Consider the following 22,286-nt stretch of genomic DNA (forward strand, 5'->3'; position numbering starts at 1 on the left):
AGTCCTTTCCCCGCTGACATGCACTGTAGTGGATTTAAACATAAACATGTTACTCTGACATTAACCTACAATTTCTTCTCATTGGACACAGAATCAATTCCTTTATTTAATGTATTTTTTTTTCTCTCTTGTTTTGATGAGTGTAAAAAACATAGCATTATTTATGAGACTTTGCAAATGAGACCTTTTTTTTTTTTTTTTAAAGAAAACAAACAAAAGTTCATCATTATAAGTGATTCACAACTGGTGCCATTAACTGAGAAATTGTTTCCAGTTGTGCCCTCAAGGTAAAGATACATGTCCTTATAAATACTGCAGTCGTCAAAGAAGTGTGGTTAGAGTGCAAACATCACTATATGTAGACCATATCACTCTCACATCTCTCTAGGACATTAATTCAAGTTCATTTGTTGTGTTATATCTTTTCTTCAATTATAACTTTGGAAAGAGGAATATTACATCAAATCAATTAAATACAGTTTCATATTTTAAGAATACATTTCAGTATTCCTCTTTTCTGTCTCAAACTCCTTCCCTCAGCTCTCAGTTTAATTTCCAGGAGGTCAGTAAAATCAGCACACAGTCACAAACAATAATCAAAGGCTCCCCTGTGGGAGAGCACGCTGGAGAGCTGGGTGAAGACCTATTTTCACAGCTGGAGATTTAAAACTGCGTGTGTCTGGAAGACTTCTTTTGCTGCCACAGGCCGTACCTCCTCCTGTAGGCTGAGGCATAACTGGATAATTCTAGTGACCTTCATTTCAACAGCAGCATTATAATAGCCTACTAGTACCAACAGCCAAAACATTGATCTATTTCATTTACATAATACATGTCTGATTGAAAAGATTTTGGTGTATCAAATAGTGCAATAATACATTAAAAAGCCATGAACCATGTTTAATTTTTAATTTCATTTTTTTTCTCCTATACTTTGAAAAGTAGATACTACAAACAGATATACATATACTGTATTATTACAGATTAACATAATGTATAACATTACTACAAATTCTTGTGTACAACACAATAGACTGATAATGAGTTTTTGCATTTATGTTGACCGACAAACTGTGCTGTGAATAGACATAAAACAATCCGCTTTAAACTGTCATCAAAATATAAAATGTATAATAAAAAAATCTCATTCTGGTATGAAAGCTCTGTACTGTCCATGCAGATATGTATCCAGTGTAAAACAAGCCACATATATTTTTTGAATAAACTTATTTTCTTCCACTGTGAAATTCAATGAATTTCCATTGAAAGCTGAATTGCTATACTTTTGCTGTTAAAGCACAAAGAAGCATGTTATGACAGCAACAATCTCTGGCCACTGACTAAAGGGTATTACAATCCTCTTGGGAATCTTTTTTCTTTCTTTCAGTCCGCTACACAAATGTTCTCCCCTTCTGTATACGCTGTAATGGTATCCCTGTGTGCGGCCAGCAATGTCTGCTCAAAGAAATCACATTAGGTTAGACTCTATGCACTGGCCCTTTTGCTCCCATGAGAACCACCCCAAATGAGAACCACCTACAAATTTCCAGGCCCCCAGTTCCAAAGTTACAATAACAACTTTCTAGCCCCAGGTTGCGTTTTCCAGTTTAAAAAAAAGCTGTAAAATGTCTGTTTCCTTTCTCTTCTTGCGCTCTGTTTATTTTTCTAATCCACATCTGTCAGTTCTTCAAATAATATTCCACACGCTGTGATCCTCAGAAATCCATGTGAGGAAGCATGTACTGTAAATGATGCAAGTGACTGTGTCTGTTAAAGTTTACATTCAGATGTACCACTGTCCTCCCTCAATCATGTCTTTTTTCTCACAGAACATGTACATATGTGACCTTTGAGTCTGTACCTAGGTGGTTCTTGGCCAGGCACTTGTATGTGCCCGAGTCTGAGACTGTGGGCCTCTGGATGATAAGTGTGCCCTGTGGGTGGAGCAGCTCACTACCCGTAGGCCGGCCCTGCTCTGCCGTTGACAGAACTGAACGATCGGGCAGCTCCCATATTATCTCTGGCTTGGGGACTCCATTGGCGGCACAGTTGAGCTGGATAGGTGTCCCGGTCACTGCCTTCACACTGGAAGGTGGCGCTGTTGTGATCCGTGGAGGATAAGCAACGATAACAACAGGGATAGTGAGCACAGCCTCCCCAGCATCGTTCCGAGCTCTGCAGATGTAGTTCCCTCGATCATGGAGAGTGCTCTCTTGAACAACCAAAGTACCATTCTCAAACAACTGGTAGCGACCAAGGACTTGAGGCCGAGTAAAAGTGTGGCCACCAGGAATGGTCCAGTAGATCCCGGGTCTGGGACTCCCATCAGATAGACAGTGAAGGAAGAGAGGTTCTCCAGACACACTGCGAATGATGCCCCTAGGCCTTGTGAGGATGTAGGGCTTCTGCCCAATGTCCAAAATTATTAGCTTCTCTATGTAGCCCAAGAAATTCTTGGCACCACAGCGGTACTTTCCAGAATCCTCTTTGTGAGGGTTGTAGATGATCAAAGTCCCATCATTGCCTAGGTGGTGGCGAGAGCCATGATCGGGTCCACCAGTAAACCGTGTTCCATTAGGTAAAGTCCAGATGATCTCTGGAATTGGGTGTCCATCAGCAGAGCAGTTCAGAACTGTGGTTTTCCCGACTCGAGACACGATACGTTCGTTGTAGGGGTTCTTGAAAATCGGTCTTCGGAGCATACTGGTCACTTCCAGCTGCACCACCATTACTGCTTCTCCTCCATCATTTCTCGCCATGCATATGAACTGTGCTGTGTCAGTTGGTCGCACATTACGGATCTCTAATGTCCCATTATGGTGGACATTAATCCTGCTGCCAAAGTATGGTGCTGTCAGGAAGATATTATCAGGCATAATCCAAGTGATACTAGGAGTGGGATCACCCTCAGCCTTACAGTCTATTAATTTCCTTGAGTGTTTAGCAGCTGCATCTTTGATTACAGTCCTGTTCTGGCGGTAGCCATTGATCACTGGTGGATTCCCGTCTATATCAAGCATGTAGACTTTTCTATTCTCTCCAGCGGGGTTACGAGCCATACACACATACTCCCCAGCATCGATAAGCTTCACATCCCTGATATCCAGAGAACCATTGACATGCATTAGGTAGCGTTCATTCGATGCTGCAATTACATCGTTGGTGGGCAGCATCCACAAGATTTTGGGTTTGGGTTCCCCAAGTGCTTCGCAGTCAAAGCGGATGTTCCCTCCAGGCTTCACCCTTGCATAGGTCTGACTGGGTGGACGTATCCTGGGGGCAGCGGTCACCACAGTGATGTGCACATGCATCTCATCCCTGCCCACCTGGTTCTCAGCGTAACATGTGTAGTCCCCTTCCTCTGACATACCAACCTGGAAAACCATGACATTGATATAAATTTTTTGAATGTTTTTATAATTTTTGTGGGTGTTTGTGGTTGATGCAATAGCATACCTGGTTTAGGTAAAGAGTTCCATTGTCAAACAGAGTGTAGCGCCTTGCTCGTCCTCCTCCACTGCTGGCGTCAGACTGCAGAGCGCTGTTGACCACTGTACCATCTGGTAGACCCCAGGAGATCTCTGGCTTTGGTGCTCCTGAGGCTTTACAGTCAACCTTGAAGTCATTACCATATGGTACCTGCTTCTTGCCATAGAGTTTAGGCTCTATCTTGGCTGGCTTCATTGACACACTGACCCTCATGAGTTGGAGATCATCGCCAATCTTGCTTCGTGCCACACACAGATAGTCACCAGTATCTTTATCACTCACAATGTTAATGATAAGAGTACCATTATCCAGGACCTGGATTCTGCTGCCCATCCTGGGGAAATATATGATTGAAAATTAGAGTGATTTAGCATGAGTGGCAGACAGAATAAAGCCTGATCAAATAAAAATGGGCACCATTTACTATTGTGTGGGACAAATGACACATATAATACTGCCATTGCACAAGTTACTGTAGTGTACGAGTTATCACTGTTGATAACTCATGCAGCTTGTTTAGATCAGTGCTTAAAAAATAATACAAAACCAGCATTTCGACAATTTGGCAAATGCTAAAATTCTTGGGCCATGAAAAAAACAACAAAGAAAGAACAGAACACTGTGGTTGCTGAGTACTGAGTTAACTACTTACAACAAACACGTACATTCATTTTCTTGAAAAAAGTCTTAGTATTTTACGATCTTACCAGTAAACTGAACCTCAGCTTAAGCAAAGAATTGAACACCAGCATTGCATTGCCACGTGTTTCTTGAAAATAACACTTTCTGCTTCCTTCGTTTTTCTCATCATATCTCAATACAATGAGATATAATGACCTAAAAAACCTTTTTGCTTTAACATACATCATACTTTCTCACACTGATCAGGCTAATATTTACGAAAACAATAATAACTTATTAGTCTGTGTTATCATGATTATAGTCTAATGGTGTTGCATTTTCATGAGACATAAATCCAAAATACAGATGAAATGCCCTCAGATCTTCTTTAATGTAGCAAGTGTGTAGTGTAGTATCACCAGTGTTTTCATTTAATTTTTTATTTTATTTTAACTGCACTGAAGTTATTCCTTGAATAAATATGGTAAAACTCAGTATCTTATTCTCTGTTTTCAAACACATATGCAGCAAATAATCACCATATCAAAACAGTGACTCCATTCCTCTGTACTTTAGAGAGATAACCCAAAGGCTCAATGCAGGGAACTAAAAATGAAAAGAAACATTAAAACCTGAGACCAACATTTTAAAATGAAGTGTGACTGTATATCATTAATCTATCCTGAGATTTGCTGTTACTCTTTTCAAATGTTACTCTTCAACATTTCTGTTGTTCAAGGGAGCTTGTTTCAAATTCCAGTTAGATTTGCAAATTTCTGGACACAAGATGCTTAGTTCATGAATGGAAACTTATTACTGATTATTTATTATACACTACCCTTGAAAAGACTCTCTTTTGCAAGATCAGCACAACTATGGTTTTCTCAGCACTGCTCAAGGCATTTTTACCTATGCCAACGGTCCACCACAGCTTTAGAAGGCAGCCTCCACATGATCCTTGGTTCTGGGTCTCCTGTCGCTGAACAGTTTAGTTTCAACTGATCCCCAAAGGACAACTCTGTAACACGCTGGGATGTGTCCACTATTTGAGGTGCAGATTCCCGCCTCTCAACAATCAGAGTCACCACCCTTCGCTCTGAGCCAGTAGAGCTGGTAGCAATACATTCATATTTCCCGCTGTCTGCTGGAGTCACGTCCTGAATGTGGAGTGTCCCATTCTCATACACTGATATCCTTGGGTCTCTGGCAGGCCTGTTAGACGGTACCATTGTCCCATCATGAAGGACCCAGTGAATAGCAGGCTGAGGGCTGCCTTGGCCAGTACAAGGTAGCCACAGGTTCTGGTTTACACCTGCTTTGATCTGCTGCCGTTTCTCCTCCATGATGCCCGGTGGAGCTGCTACCACCTGCAGTCGGACTGTAGCAGTATCAGCTCCAGCTGGATTACTGGCAATGCATTTGTAATGACCTCTGTCATAAACAGACACATGCTCAATGACCAGAGTCCCCTCGGCAGATACTGATACCCTTCCCTTCTCTGTGTTTTGACCTCTGACTTGGGTCCGGTTGGCCAGGATCCAGGATATCATGGGCAAGGGTCGTCCCTCTGCTTTACATTTCATCTCCACAGTGTTTCCTGCATGAGATTTTATTTCATGCATTTTCGGCTCCAGTATGCGTGATGGATAGGCCACGACAGAGAGGGTGACAAGAAGTTTATCTGATCCATTATCATTCTCAGCTAGACAGAGGTACTGGCCACGATCCTTAATGTTGGCATTCTGGATGAACAGTGTGCCATTGCTCAACACTTCAAACTTTCCCATCCTCCCCTCAATGGTAATGGTGCTTCCTGAAGGACACAGAAAGACAATTACTTCAAAGAAATGTTTAACTAAAACACATCCAAAAACAATATACTGTATAATATTCACACAAATACAGACCAAAATAACCAAGTGTTAGTTAGTTAGTTAACCTAAAGTGTTACTTTAGGTTACAGCTAAAAAAATCACATCTTTACCTAATAATGTTATTTTTATTTACTTTATTACCATTTGTATTTTTTTGGGGTCATTTTACTACCTTTACATTTACCCTGCACCTTTTCTTTTCTTAATAACAACAATTAATGAAACTGTTTTTCTACCTGTGCTTGAGGAAAAGCGTTTCCAGGTTATATCTGGCTGGGGGTTTCCGACAGCCTCACATGGCAAGAAAGCATCTGAGTTGGACAAAACGGTAAAGCTGGCCGCATTGCCTCCAACTATCTTAGGTCTGCTTGTCATGACCTGCGTTGTGGGTTCTAGGCCAGCAATATTGGCACTTGTAGCTTCATTGCCAGAGACATGATAATTCACACTAGAGATGGCCTTGTGCGTGCCTATGTTGTAGTAAGGCTCAGGGGTGTTGATGTATCCTTTCTCAGGTGTAATGATGATCACTGTGTCAAAGTTAAGGCCTTTATCTGTACTGCCTCTGGCAGAACTGCTTTGCACAGTAGGTCTCACTGTACTCATTGGTGGCCTGCGAGTGATGTGACCATTGTTGCTATGTGTTGGTGGTCTGATATTGCTGTGGACTCTAGTGTGAACTGTTGTGTAAGACCTTCTTGTGGTAGCTGGCATCACTGTGGTGGTAGGGTTATATTTTGAGGTAATTAAAGGTGTCTCGGTTGTAGTATAGGCTGGTAAACTGCTAGATGTGCTCCAGGCAAATTCCTCATACAAGTCAGTCTCCTCCTTTGACATTTGGTCAGTGGAAACAGCTACTGTGGTTCTGTCCTCTCTCCAAGATGGTGTGTACAGGGGCTTGTTAAGTGAAACAGTCTGTTGAGGTAGTCGGGTTGTCTCTATTGTAGATTCCATAGTTGGTGCCTCTGAAGTTGGAACCTCAGTTGTTGTTGTAGTATGTACTTTAGGGATTCTAGGGTTTTTGAAGGGTCTCCTGCCTCCGAAGGGCCTCCTTCTCCGACCTTGCCGCACTCTTGTCCCACCTGGTCTCTGTCTAATTACAAACCAATTATCAGGGAGTCCACCAGACCCTGAAGATAAGGCTTCATCAGGATTTTTAATTGAAGGGGGTTTGGCAGTAGGTGGAGAGGGTAGAGTCTGTGAATCTGGTGGTGTTTCAGCAGTGGTGGAGTACCTGGAGTAATAGGAAGAACTGGTAGTAGTTATATGTTGCAAGCTGGGTGCCAGTGTTGTAAACTCAAAATCTGCAGAGGATAAATCTCCATAGTCATCATCTAATGTGTGTCTGGATGGGGACAGAGTCTCAGGTTCAGCCAGTGAGTTTGCAGTAGTGCTGGGCATAGCAGCAGGGGTTGTGGTCAAAGTTACTGTTGTGGTTTGAGCTGTAGTTGACGTTTTTGGAATGATTAATGGCCTCCTTAGCCTGGCAAGTACCTTTTCCCTCTCTCTGCCTCCAAACAGCCTGTCCCATGGAATTCTTCCACGAATAACCTTAGAGGCAGTTGTAGTAGTGGTCGTGGTTGAGAATGAAACAGATGGTTCTTTATTTGTGCTCAAAAATGGATTCATTGTAGGGTCAAGCTCTGGGGCATCAGCAGAGGTTACATAACCACTGGAATCATCTGGCTTAGACTCTTTATGGGTTGAAGGGGCATTTACAGTCCCGTAATAGTTTGTGGAGGAAGCTACTGTTTTTTGTGTAGTGGCGGGTCTCTCTGTTCTACGTAAATATGAATTGGAGGAAGCTGATGGTGTTACCATCTGAGCATCCGTGGCTGCTGTCCTCTTTTTGTCTTCATCACAATCACAGTCTGAGGGAAAAAAATAAAGAAAAAAGGGTAGAGGAAACACAGATTCATAAAACATGAGCTAAAGAACAACACATTGAGACATGAAACAAAAATGTAACAATCTATTAAACAATAATAAAAAATAATACTGCTTACCTGTAGTCAGTTCAATTCGATATGGCACCGAGGCATTCCCTTCTTTCTTCACTGAGGGCTGTTTAAGTTTATTGATGAAGGACTGTATGTCAGTGATCCTGTTGGGTTTTATGATCCTCCTGCGGCCTTGGAAGGTCCTCCTGCGGCCCCCTCCTCTGCCATTCTTGTGTGGGATGATATGGATCTGCTGTCGGGAGATGATGGTGGATCCTGCAGGCAGGCGTGGGGATTTGATTGTTTGGGTGGTGTGGAAGGTGATCTCATCTTGCTGTCTCTCTGTGGTGGTGACGGCTGTGAATGTGGTCCGGCTCTCTGGGTCTGTGTGGATGAATAGCTCCACTGGTCCTGGTCCATCCCTCATTGGAGTAATGTTAGGGTCTGTGGTAAATGAAAGTGCTGCTCCTGTGGATGTCTCTGGCTCTGCAGGTTCTTGTCCTGAGAACTGGAGCTGAGTTTCATGTGTATTGTCTGTCACACTAAGTTGGACAGTAACTGGGCGCATGTTTGAGGGGGGCTCGCTGGCTCTTTCAAGGCCATAAAACTCTGTCTTCTCAACAAAACGTGGATTGTCTGTGAATGTGGACTTGATCGGTGTAGAGTCTGACTGCATATATGACTCTGTTGTTGGTGTGTTTGTATTTTCTGTTATTCTACTAAAATCAATGTGATTGCTAACTGTGGTTTCCATAACAGCAGTTTGATGAGCCCCTGTTGTTGCTAAAACACGACCCTGACTTATCTGTGTCGCTGTTGTTGTTTCCGTCTCACTGTCTTGCGTAAATATTCCATTTTCTTCTGGATTATCTATAGTTGTTTTGACTACCCTTGGCACTATGATGAGGAGGTCTTCATTATGACCCTCACCGGAGCCAATATCACCATCACCAGAAAGAACAGGGTGTGAGTCTTCATATTTTGCCCTCTCTTTCTCTGTGTCACTCCTTATTCTTGATCCATCTTGAGCCTTCTTCATTAATTCAGCAAATTTCTGTGGATCTACTTTCCTGGAAGTTTTATCAAAAACTCTACTACTCCAGATGCGTCTGTTGCTGACTGGCCCCCTCCTCCTCTGTCCCAGTCTACCTCCTGAGCCTCCTCTGCCCTGTGACCTGAGTCTGGGGTAAGGTCGATCTGAGGTGATGGTCCTGGATTCTTGACTAGTTCCTTCAGAGGGACTGGAAGAAGGAATCTCATTGAGGGTGACTGTGTTTTCTGTCAAGCTAGGGTCTGTCTTGATCTCCATTTCCATCCCTGACCCTTCCCCTACCTTTTCATATGTTTCTCCAGTTACCGTCACCTGAGACACGAGCAGGTCAACTCCCAGGTGATTAGCAACCAAACACCTATAAAACCCTCTGCCCCTCTCTGTGAGCCCCTGAATCAGCAGAGTCCCATTCTTATATACCTTTCTGTTCCCATGAGACTTATCCAGTACTGAGTGATCAGGGAGGATCCACTGTACTGAGGCCTCAGGAATCCCCGAGGAGCTACAGTCAAATACCAGATTTTCACCCAGTGGCCTTGAAAGTTGGACACCGTTGACCTCAGTTTCTTCCACGTCAGGGGACAGAACTGTCACTCGAAACAGGAGGATATCTGCATCCAGGTAGTTTGTGGCAATGCACCGGTACAGGCCTGTGTCTGAGGCATCTGCACCCCGTAGAGTGAGCATCCCTTCAGCAGTGATTATGATCCTCCTGTCCTCACTTGAGTAAGGGGCTCTGACCTTACTTCCATCGGGTAAAATCCACTCCAACAAAGGCTTCGGCTCGCCCTGGATTTGACAGCTCAATTGTGCCACACCACCTATGTAAAAAATAAAACAAATATTTTATTACAGTAATTATTGCTTTCATATTTAAAAGCACAACACATTTTTAGTCTTTTGAGTTCAATTAAGACTGAAGTGAAAGGTATAAGGTCATATCAGCCATCAGCTAGTTTATTAAGAATTAATCACTAACTCCCACCTGTAAGTACAGTGTGCTCAGTCTTGGTTTGATTATCTTTCTTGATCATGGTCCAGGAATAGCGATGCCTCTTGGGCGATGTTTTTTCCACACGTAGGTTGACCACAGACTGGTACTTAATGTGCAGAGTAGAGAAAGTGGTAGTAGTGCGGTCGAGCTGGAAGCTCACCTCTCCCTGCATCAACCATGCAGGGGAGGCTTTAATCTCAGCCTCAATGCTTGAGTAAATTCCTTCCTCTCCCTCTTTTGTTTTGATCTGACTGTACCTGTAAACCATTTCTGGGCTTCTGGCCAGCATTAACCCTCTCTCTAGCCTCATGGGAGAGTCACTGTAGGTGGCCAGGATCTGCCACAGTTGCTGGATGTGTTCATAGTCAACGTTACATACCAAATATGTAGTTATTCCAGATGTAATCACAGTGACATTGGTTCCCTCCTCCTCCTCCAAGGTTTGTGTCAGGCTTTCAAAAGCTGAGGGCCTCTGGACTGTGCAGGACAGACTGCCCTCACTGTGAAAGTGGTCGGTCAGGTTCATTTGTATGGTGCCTAATGGGGCAATGAAATCCTTGGGGGAAACTGGAGTAAAGTCCCCCTCATCCAGGCTGATGTTTTTCTGCTTTAGATGGGGTTGGATCCAGGGTTTGGTACAAGTGAAGGCATCACTGGGTAGAAGGGATAGAGGCCTGTTGTGGTAAGGGGCAGGATTTTCACAAACAGGACACAGCTGTCCTCTTGGATATCTCCTGTCTCGCTTGCATTTCAGCACACCTGGAAACATTTAAATGAAGTGTTGTAGCGTTTAGCTGGTTGCATGTAAGAAAAGAATATTTACAGTTTCCACATAATGAGCCAGACAAACCAAAACGGTTCAGTAAACATCATCATCACTATACAGAACTGTAATTTATGAGCTGACTTTTGCATTAGCCAAGTCATGAATAAAAGATATAACTTTAGTTCCTTTGTGTCTTTTGTGTTTTGTGTGGCCTTGATGATGAGAAGAAGATATGATTTCTACCTCCAGTGGTGTTTCTGAAAAGATTTATATTTTTCCCTTGGATATGCCTTTCTTCCTTGGGATACTGTTCCAAGTTTGTAGTAGAGAAAACATACCAAAGTCTGAGTAGAAAAACCTATTGAAGTACTAATACAGTTAGCAACTTTACCAGATGTATCTTATTAACAGATGTGTCCTGTTAAAGCTGCTTGTAAATGCAGGTTGACAAAGGATTAGATCAGTGATTTAGTTTTTTTTTTTACATTTACGCAAGAGAAAGTGTCAAGACCAAGGAAGATTTCTTCATTAAGAAAGGAGGGCTTCCCTTACCTTGTAAACATTACAACACATCTCTAAATGCTTTCAAATGGTTCCAAAGCAAACAAAACTACTCACCTGTATTTCTCTGTGCCCACATGGGAAACCACTTCATACGGCAATCACATGCCCAGGGGTTGCCATGGAGGAAGACATTCTCTAACTGGCTGCAGCCTAAAAAGATATCTGCAGGCAGAGTGGTGAGGAGGTTGTCCGAAAGGTGGATGTTTCTAACTGACGACACCTTGAACACTTGGCTGTGTCTCAAGGTGATGAATGTGTCTGGGTGGAGCTGCTGGAGGTGGTTTCCCTCCAGATGGACCAACTGTAGGTTGGTTAGACCATAGAAAGCCTCTGGGCTGATGAACTCAATGTAGTTGTGGTCCACATGGAGTCTCAGCAGACTGTCCAGGCCTTTGAATGTCTCTTTATTGATTTCTTTAACTTTATTATAGGACATCTTCAGGACCTGTGAGAGCAGGAGAAGTTGGACACTGCCTGTCAAAACAATGTTGACTTACGACTATTATGTTAACACGACAGCACAGTATTGACAGATACCATGAAATGTTGTAAAAACAGCAGTATAATTTGAAAATAATTTATTTATGCTGGAAAAGTGCAAGTAAGCAGTTACTGGAAAGCATCCTTTATATCAAATAAATATAAGTGTAATAGAATAATGCTCTCTTTGTAAAGATACTAAGTAAACAGCTAATATTAACATCAAGAACCCTTCTGCTTATGCAGGGATGGTATTAACACTATACATTCTTAATATTTGTTTGTCATCATGCACAATTATTGAACTAAACTATAAAATGCTGACAGGCTTTTAACGCTACTATATTCTTTTGATATTCTAGTTTGATGAACTTGTACCCCAATATTACAAGACAGGTCTGTGATCTGTTCACAAGAGACTAACAAACACACAATTTTACCTGTAAGGACTTGAGGTCTTGGAAGGCTCTGTCTTCAATACTGTGTATAGTGTTGCTGTGCAGCATCAACAGCTCTAAGTTCTCAAGTCCTGAAAGATCATTTTCTCTCAAGACAGTTATACTGTTGTACCTAAAATCAGAGAAATGAAAATAAACTTCAGCTAATCAGCTCAAAAGTATTACATGTTATTTATGAAAGTTATGTTTTTACAAGAAACATAAGTTATGCCACCCTAATAGAAAAAAATAAAATAATAATTATAACAATTTCGGAGATGTACGTTCAGCACAGTCTCTACATGCCCATCCAGTGATGAGAAAAGGTCTAATCAGACAACTAAGTGAAAACACCTGTGGAGGTGAATCATTGGTGTGTAGGGCTTTTAGTACTGACATATCGGATATCAGTGTTCGACTTGATACTTCCCACTCATTCCAGGTATTGTAAGCAGTTTTTACTCTAATACATCACTCCTTCTGAGCAGTAAATATGAAAATTTTAATCGTTTTTGTTACTAAGGATGAGACAAAATTCAAGCTGCAACAATTAGAATTGAATAGACAATCAATATTAAAAGGAATTTGCCACTGTTTTGATAGTTGATTTATTTGACAACCTGAATACATAATGCATTTGGCCATAGCTTTAATCAGCACATTCACATAATATAAATGGTTGAGGTGTAACAGTTACGACAAAACTGAAAAGAGATGGGAATCAGGCACAGCCTGTACACTGCACATCCACAAAGTCCTGTTCATTTTCTCATGGCAGACATTTAGACTTATCACAGAGCAGGAGCAACACAGATGTTACTAATAACATTAATGAATGCTCAGTTCTATTAAAGTCAGTCATGCCAGTCAGCCTTCATGCACAATAAAAGTGCAATGCAGTCATTGTTTATGTTATTGACTACACCTGTGCTTTTCCTGCTATGACAATGCCTGCCAATCTATGTATTAAGTGTTGTATCATGAGAAGAGGTCTAATTAGGCAAAATCAGTGCAACATCCCAACACCTGTGGAAATGTAACATTGCTCTACATTGGTGTTTAAAAAGCTCGTTTTCCATCAGGCAAGCTAAAAGTAACTTTAAAAAAATAGGCGAGTGTCAGAATACATTTTTTGTGTTTCATATAGTGTCTGTATGCACAGTCACACCTAGGAAGAGACACAAACTGGACACTTAACTCCAACACTGTTGAGGCTAACGAGAACAGAAGCGCAGAAGCTAGCAGATGTGGTTCGTGCGGTGGCTTAACTCTTCCTTGGAGAAGGAAAGGCGACCAGGGAGGCGATTTTGCTGAACCAGAAGCTGGGAATACTGAAGTAAAGACCTAACTGGTAGTTGTAAAATTTGCATTAACGTTATAGCTAAACGTTGTACAGGTTAGCTAGTTAGATTAGCTATTAGCTAAAGCTGAGCTCGGCTAATGTTCGCATATTACCCATTTTAAACTAACCTCAAGGTTAGTAATCACCCACAGTCACAAATTTTAAGTTTTAAGTTATCCACTATGTGGGTCAATTAACGAAAATTACTTCCAATTGAATTTTTATTTCAGAGTTGACCGTTCACTTATTTTAATAGCAGTCATGTATGTAGAAGTTTAAAGTTTTGCCAGATAATGTGTTTCTATATAATGATATTCCATGGTAGACAATATGTGTTTCTATATAATGTCATTCCACTATATACAGTCAGACTTAAATCAGTCAATAAAATCATCCCTCTCCAGAGTATCTGCAGTTCTCCAGTTTGGAAAGAAAGAGAAGTGAACTCACCCGAGGTTAATTCTTTCCACAGCTGGCTGGATGTGGTCAGGTATTGCGGTCAGGTATCTGAAGGTGCAGTGCACTTCGGTGGGGACATAACAGGCGCATGATTTGGGGCAGTCACCGCTCGTCGGCAACACAGCAGCCAAGACCAACAGAGCCTTCAGCAGCCACCTCCACAGGTATGACGCGCCGCAGGCACACACACTCATTGTGCACGGGGATGCGGCTTCAGCTGCACGGGCAAAGGGAAGCTAAAGTTTATCCTGAACCATTAATGAAACCCACCTGTAGAAAGAGGTAGAGGGTGTTAAAGCCTTACTTCAGTTAGGAATAAAGATAGATAGATAGATAGATAGATAGATAGATAGATAGATAGATAGATAGATAGATAGATCAAAAAAGAAAAATCCAACAAACGTGCCAATCCAACATCTACTCTATAGAACAAGTTTCATTTCATTTTCATCACCGTCATTCAGATTTTTCCTTTACAAATTGTGCTCCTTTTTATTTTTATGAATATATATTTATTAATCGTCATTTATGAAGGAAAAAATAGTGATAAAAGCACGCTTGCAATTATTAGGAAAATTCACTCAACCAGAGAAAATATTACATGCAGAATCTTATGCATAGATGATAAATATAGACCTATGTAAAACTGTAATAACTTGCACACAACTGCATTTCAAGTCTGAAAAATGCATTGAATATAGTTTCTCTCACCGCGCTCTAACAGCTGTTGAAAACGGAACTGCTGCACTTGTAGGAATGTAAAAATCCCGACGAGAGAGTCGACATTCACTTTCAGTAGTTCCCCTGTTTAATTCCTCAGATAAGTCCACTGTGTCTGAGGCGCAGAGGGACGGGAGTCATTTCTGTGTGAGCGCCTGCAACGGAGCACACACTTTGGTCTCCTCCGCCCCCCTGTAATCTGCTGTAATGTAATCCTAGAGTAACTGCAACTTTGGAGTACTCATGGAAGCGCTCTGCTTGAAATGCCACGAATCCTACACGCTGTTGAACGCCAACATAAACACAAAATCCTTCCTCAACTTGAATTACATGAGGACAAAAGTGTAATTCTTAATTTCTGCCAAAACACTAATATCTGATTTATGTGATTAACTAGGTCACAAAATTGTTTGCACAGAAGCACATCTTAGATGAAGAATTCTACCCTGATGTGAGCTATTAGATATGGCTCCCAAATAATTTTCTTCTCATCTTGGCTGTTTATTATAGTCATAAATAGCAAATGATTAAAAATGGACATGGTATGACAACTGCCCCAAGCTCCTACACCACAAACTCTTTGTGAAACTCTTTGTGCCAGATGAAAGCACTGTCCAATCATGATATTCAAAGACAAATGTGTTTCAGATGAACTCATTAGGCATTTTACTTTCTTCTTTCCCATCAAATGGGCCATTTGAATACTTTGTTTTTATTTGGGTGTTTTGCTTATGATAAAAAGCACAAGCCAACAACGCTCCCAGGCATGTGGGGGTCAGTTTCTTTTTTGTCTTTTTCCAAAATACAATTCTTTTGAATGGTTTGTTGAAACCCAAGAGTCCCTCTGTGCCCTTGAATCAGCATATTTAGATGCACAGTCTTTTCCCTTGCATTCTGCTGTTAGTAGTACAGTATGTAACTGAATCACTTGTCTTTCATGTGAGATGTCTTTCTTTGACTTTAAGGTAAAACTTTTAAGTTACACTGCATGAGTATTGTCAGTATTCAAACCTGAGAACCTGATACAAAGAAAATTATAATCTGACTTTATTACATCAGTATCAGATACAGGTGTTTTGAAACTCAATACAGTTCATAGCTGAGATTTAAAACATCAGCAGGGAGCTGACATTTTATGACTTCGAGCGATATTCAGCTTAATCAGGGCATGTAACATCAGTCTCTTCCAATGCTCAGATAAAATGATTCCTGTCACAAGATGGCAAAATTTGAACAATGGCTGATTTCCAGCTTTAAGTTTACATGCCTTTTGTTTGTGGATGACTCATTGTGTCTGTTGCTATCAAAAGTTCTGAGTTATTCACTTGTAAACAGTATTTATGAAAAAGTATCCACCAAACCACAGATCAGGTTGTCTTTAAATCATACCATGTGTTTTAGCCTCCAAAATACTATGTTCGCTCTCACAAAGCCGCTGGTTCACCACATCCCACGTCCACTCTGTTAAACATCAACAAACATGCACACACTCTGGACACTCACGCATGCACACAGATATACTGCGGTCACATTTTAATGAGCACTGCCTTTAGTAACACAGAAGACTGTTAATGACTACACTGTAACTTCTCAAACCACAGAGGAATAAGCAAGGAGATCAGAAAACTTCATCACAGATATGTTAGTGGACTAGTAATTTGCATAAAATTAGGGTTTATGGGGATCCCTGTCATCAATTACTTTCTACTATTCACAGGCGAGGTTTGCATGTTCCATTGCTTGTGTCATCAGTATTGTTTGCCTCAACATCTGGACAACACACCAACAAATGTGGATAACAACACCTCTCTTCTCTTCTCCTCTCCTTTCTTCTCTTCTCTTCTCTTCTCTTCTCTTCTCTTCTCTTCTCTTCTCTTCTCTTCTCTTCTCTTCTCTTCTCACTGATGACTAAATCAGATTTTTTTGCTTCAGTATGTCATGGTTCTCACCCAGAATCCATGACAACCTGTAATTGATTTGCTCCAGCTGTTATTACTATAAATGCAGAGCAATGCAAGTCACTGCGGTCCATGTGTTACACTTGATTTACCAACAGTGATGATGATTACTGTATATTGTCTGAGGCTTCCCCCAGCCACAGTTTCTTGTATTGACATGCACAAATGTGACTTACTTAGCGGCGACCATTAGTCTATTCTCATCTTTAACAAGTAATCTTGACACAAACAAGACTTAATTCAATTAGGCAGGATTTCATGCCCATTTCTAAGCCCCAATCAAAGTGGATTTAATCTGCTAACAGAGTAGAATTTTTCTTCAAGGAAAGTACATAGTAGAGTTAATTATGTCTTGATCCAAGTCATCATTATAACTGAAGAGCTAAGCCTCTTCTTAGAGATGGAAAATTGCAGTGATAAGAGACTTAGAGGGTTGAGAAGAAGAAATGATGGGAAAAGCACAGTTTGCAACAGGTTATGAGTCTGTGTGTTTTCATGCGCATAGCTATGTGGCCAGTACAATGTGATTTGTTTGTTTGCAATTCTGCTGATCACAAAGTTGAGTCTGGTCCATCTTTTTTCTGGCCGAAGAAACTGTTTCCCTTTGGCTTTAATTTACTCCAGATGATGGAGTACTACACGTGCTGTATTATTCTTTAAGCTACAATTCTAAAAATGTTCTGGAGGTTAAATTGGGATTCCTAGTGGACTTTGATCTTGCTGTATGTTAAATCCCCTGTGTTTGCATACGCAGTTTATCCCCTCACAGACTGGATAATGGTGGGAAATGCAAAACCAATATTGCTCTCCCCTTCACTCTACACTGTGGCCTAAAGGGAGTGTGGAGGGACGGTTCAGCTGTTAAAAGTCACAGCTAGCTGGTAGGCTCTGAGGAATTTGTAGACACATACAGCATTGGCCTCAGCTCCTCACACTCATTGCTCGGTTATGACTGGGGGCCCAGTCATAACCCTCTGTGGGGAGGTGAATGGCAGGAATAGTGTGGTTTGGAAAAAATATCACCTTACATGTGACGCTCTTAACATCCTTGACATGTTTTTCCTCATGTGTGGAATTCTCTTCTATTAATTCAGCACATTTTATGTTTTTTTTCATTAGACACATATCTACAGACTAATTTCCGAGCATGTCAGCTGGCATGTTCTTTAAATTTAGTTTGAAGTGATAGAAAAGTCTAGCTTACTGTAACTGCAATGTCATTAAAGCTAATGCATCTAAACATCTGTTTGCAGGTGTGCTGGCTCTTGCAGCATGTTTTATAGAGCGGTAAACTAACAGACAGCAGCTCTCTAACAGTTTGGATGGAGAAAAATAAGCATCAAAGTGACTCTTCATACAGTACATAAAGGGAGAGAGAAAAATATTTATTGTTGTCTAAGCCCACATTTGGGTAGGTTGAGATAGATAGGAATTACAAAATGCAAGCCAAGCAGACATAGGCCAGTAATGTGTGGACGGATAGCCAGGAATAATTTTTTTTCTTTACTTTGAAGGTCGATATAGCAGAAATGGCCGGTGGGATCAGCTCTTGCTGTTACAGTTTGGTTTCTCAACTAGCTTCACAAGCTATTCATCCACCATATCATCAGGTTTATGTGATTTCAGGAGAGGAGAATCTTATCATAACCTATTTGTTATTTGGTGTGCTGTCTTCTTTATTTATTGGGTTGCTCAATATGTGCTCCACTCTCACTATCAAGACTGAAACTAGTTATATGTTGGTGTTCTATGTGGGTATTTGTGTCGTCACACTGATTCCCCTCGCACACTGTTCGATTTCTTTGTTCCTTTGGCAATGTTGACATTCAGGGTAATCTGAGCCGTAGTTATAGTAGGCTTTTTGAAACTCTATGGAGGTAATGACTCTCTGATTACACTGCAAATTTACAAAAAAGTACCGTTTGTGTTTGTAACAGAGGGAAACAGGGTTTATATATGTGTAGATAGTGTAGTCGTAGTAGTGTAGTGTGCGTGAGTTTGTGTGTTGTGTGTTTTAGAGTAATGTAGTTTCTGGAACACAGTTCTGTGACTTCACTCCTGCACAGGCTCGGACTCAAGTTTCATAGACTCTCAACAATATAGAAGAAAATGAGCCAAGTTCAATTCTCTTGACACGCTGGATCAATTTGACATTAGTCACACATGTTAACAGCTGTCTGTCTGATTCTAATGACCTTTGGCCGTTTAGGGTTATGATATGGCAGTTCAAAATATATCTGGATCAGTCAAAAAAATGTTGGGTACTTCTTTTATCTTGCCCTTTCAGTTTGGTTTTGTGAAAGTCTTACAACACTGTTAATGCACTTTTTGCTGATACACCAGGCAGCAAGACTGATAAGTCTTACCACAGTAATTAAGGTCCGTGGAATTTGGTTTCTGGAGCCGTTTAAGTTCAGTGGCTTGATGAAAGGATACCTCAACACTACTCTTTTCAACAACATATGTGACAAATTATTTCTTGAAAAACAAAATTAATTGTCCATTACAGATCCCTCGTTTGTCATTGCATTCTTGTATCAGATAATAATTAAATAAACTTATTTCACAACAGTTGCCACTATTTAAAATGTTAAATGATTTTTAAATACATACTTAAAATCTTAATCCTTGTTACCCTTTGAGATTTTAATCAGTTTCAGTCACACTTGCAATCCACAGGCGAAACTAAACTGGAATAGCAAATATGTCTTGTGGTTTATTTGCGAGCATCTCTAACTCCTGGAAAGCCTCTATCTGTAGGACATTGACTGTTCTCCACTAGCTTCAGATGCCATTATCAGAACCATGTGTGATTATTTTTTTGGACAGGATGTTCAGTTGGTGTGTGAGTGGATCTATTTAATGCCCCACTTGTTTTGGTTGAATAAGTTCCATTAATACAACAAACTGAGAAATGCACCAGCTGCTTTTAACAGCGGTATAACATACTGTAACAGGTTTTTCTTAATGCGTCACTTCTTAGGTGTAAAATTGTGCATAACTGAAAGCATTTTATTTAAAATATTAACGGCCCGAGGGTACCAATATAAATGCAGTAACAGCCTAGATTTATAGGAGTCCAGTGTCCCTTAACCCCTGTCAATTGATCTGGGAGCAATTGAAATGTTTCAGTTATATTCTTTGAATTTTAATGGTGGTGGTACAAAAATGTTTACTTTTGAATCAAAGGTGAGGCCTTTAGGAAATCACATTAAAATTTCACATGACATTTATAAACTTATTGCCACCCTGAATACCAACACTTCAAGGGTGTTTGTGCATGAACGTGCTGGGACTGTAAGAAACATAACCTCTATACTGACATTCATAGTCCCTGACAGTTAACACATTCCTCTTCCTCTTGTGAACGTGAATGTTTTTGTGCGTGCTTGTGCATGAGCATGTGTGTTTATGTGTACATGTATGTAATGACAACCAGTGCAATACATTGAAGTGACATGTATGTCCAGTGTCTGCATGCACATACTGTTATGTGTTTGTGCATGTCTCTGAGCGGATCGATTGGAGATAATTTGAAGATAATTTCCAAAAGAAATTTCTCACAATGATTTCACTCATACATTAAAGTGATTGCTTGACTGATTGATTTATTGAATGATCTTGATGGCAGGAATTCCAGTTTTAAACATACATTAATAAATACATCACTACGTGATTACCATGTATCACATGGTTTTCATGTTTAAGACATAACTTCTTTTTCATTTTTTATTCACTGAAGGTCTTATTTTTCATTATGGACTCACAAATCATGGGTTGGTGGCTGTGGCATAGCAGTAAGTCATGTAGTGTAAGAATAGACTTTTAAGTTTATGTCTAACCGAGGCTTTCTGTCCAGACATAGTTAGAGTTTGGAATTTTGTGATATTTTTACCCAGAAATGTGATTGGGCCCTCAAAACCCAGTTGGCTTCTTGGCATTGACCTAGTCACTGCTGATTTATGAACATGTCACTGACTGTCATCTCTGTAAGTGAGCATGTAAGTCATGGTGATAGTGAAAAGACTTTTGGGTACATGGAGGATGGTCATGATGCTGGGGATTCTTCACGGGCTGCCCGATGAGTTAATGATGGATCTTAGTTTTCCAGTGCTGGGATCAGTAGGATATTATCATTGTCATGGCTGTAGTGCGAGTGTTTCACGGACAGTGAGCACTGAGTATTTAAGTCTGCAAGACTAAAACAAAATGAAACCAGATGGTTCAATTTTTGCCTTATGAATATATATAAGAACAGAGGTTAAAAAAAACTGGAGTGTGAAGAACAAAAGTAATTTATTTCCACTCAGCTCCCTCTTCTCTCATGTTCCATACGGCCTTGGCAAAACTCTATTTGGCTCAGTTTGAATCTGTCACTGCATGGCTTCAGTTGTCACTGTTTTTTGCTTTTTGTTCTCCAGAATTCACCAGGCTTTTGCTAAACAGTGTGTGGGTGAATTAAGTTAGCGGCTCTCTGAGGAGAATGCTCTACTGAACTGTGCTGAACTTTATCACATTTTTAATATCCCACCTACCATTACCCCTCCTAACTCTGGCACTGAGTAGGCAGTGTAGACTGGAGGCGGCAGTCAGTGAACTAATTACGATTTGCATGTATGTGCGCTTGTGTGGCAATATGTGTATTTATCTGTCCAGATGTGTCATATCTGCTATTCTACATGCATAATTTGATTGAAATGAGCAATACTGTTGAAGTAATGGGGAACAGACCTGTGAAAAACAACCTACCTCTGCAAAATGTACAGTAGATTATAGAGAAAACACTGTATTAGGAGGTGATTCTTTTTCGCTACTGACTTGGTTCTGGTGAATATAAATACATTGTATGTCACGTATAATCAGTAACTTATATGGCTGTTTTTAATTAGTCCGCCCTTAATCAGTCATCAGTTTGTTACCACCGGTTGTTTGTCGACAACCATTTGCGCCCCAAGGTAACGTTGATCCCTTTTAGTGTCAAACTATAGGCCATTTTGTAGTTTCTCACGAATTTGCTTTAAATGGGTGGTACAGTAACACAGAAAGACGTAAACAATAATTTTTTCCTGGTATGTGTGGCTAAACTATCAATTTGCCTTCCACTTAACGTCTGCTTATAAACTTAAAAGGTGTAAGAACCTCATTGGATGTATCTAGCTGTTTCAGTATATTATATTGCATCTCCTTTAACGTAAAACCGTTCTCTGAAAAATTGAAATATTTTCGAAATTGCAATATGGCCAAGTGCAATATCAAAATTGCAGGAGCTGCAATTTTTTGATGAAGGTAAAATGTGTCACACTATACCATAAGTGAAGCATTGTGGTACAACAAATGCCCCAGCCTACAAACCGTATTCTCCAGACTTAAAGTTACATGCTTGTTTGGTACAACAAATATCACATGATCATTATTTATATTTTTTTTCAGTGAAAGTGAAATGCAAAAATTATCATTCTCATTGTAATTGGGACTCATATTGCAATTGCAATATCTGTCAAAATAATTGCAATTTTTTTTTTTGCATATTGTTCAGCCCTACACTGAATCATACATTAGAGCTCTGACCTGTCAGCTCTACCTTGTAATCT

General features: G+C 40.5%; 1 protein-coding gene across 1 annotated transcript; it reads right to left on the reverse strand.

The window, feature by feature from the left end:
• Positions 1-894: 894 nt before the first annotated feature.
• On the reverse strand, positions 895-14,857 carry igsf10 (immunoglobulin superfamily, member 10). Its single transcript, XM_023406440.2, has 10 exons — positions 14,729-14,857; positions 14,009-14,287; positions 12,220-12,349; positions 11,354-11,744; positions 9,961-10,728; positions 7,991-9,796; positions 6,221-7,855; positions 5,020-5,923; positions 3,457-3,823; positions 895-3,374 (listed from the first exon to the last, which is right to left on the reverse strand). Exons 2-10 carry the CDS (start codon positions 14,209-14,211, stop codon positions 1,824-1,826), a joined length of 7,755 nt encoding a protein of 2,584 aa, XP_023262208.1. The 5' UTR covers positions 14,212-14,287; positions 14,729-14,857; the 3' UTR covers positions 895-1,823.
• Positions 14,858-22,286: the final 7,429 nt, after the last annotated feature.

Source organism: Seriola lalandi, unplaced genomic scaffold (genome assembly GCF_002814215.2).
Source record: "Seriola lalandi dorsalis isolate HSWRI2012SDOR001 ecotype SW California unplaced genomic scaffold, Sedor1 jcf7180002054308, whole genome shotgun sequence".
In the NCBI taxonomy this organism is placed as follows: Eukaryota; Metazoa; Chordata; class Actinopteri; order Carangiformes; family Carangidae; genus Seriola; species Seriola lalandi.

Excerpts from the sequence above, each read along its gene's own strand:
- igsf10 (XM_023406440.2), bottom strand. The coding sequence starts at position 14,211 with ATGAGTGTGTGTGCCTGCGGCGCGTCATACCTGTGGAGGTGGCTGCTG. Across the intron at positions 9,797-9,960 it reads TGAGCACACTGTACTTACAG|GTGGTGTGGCACAATTGAGC; the intron begins GTGGGAGTTAGT and ends TTTTTTACATAG. Across the intron at positions 5,924-6,220 it reads ACGCTTTTCCTCAAGCACAG|GAAGCACCATTACCATTGAG; the intron begins GTAGAAAAACAG and ends TGTGTCCTTCAG.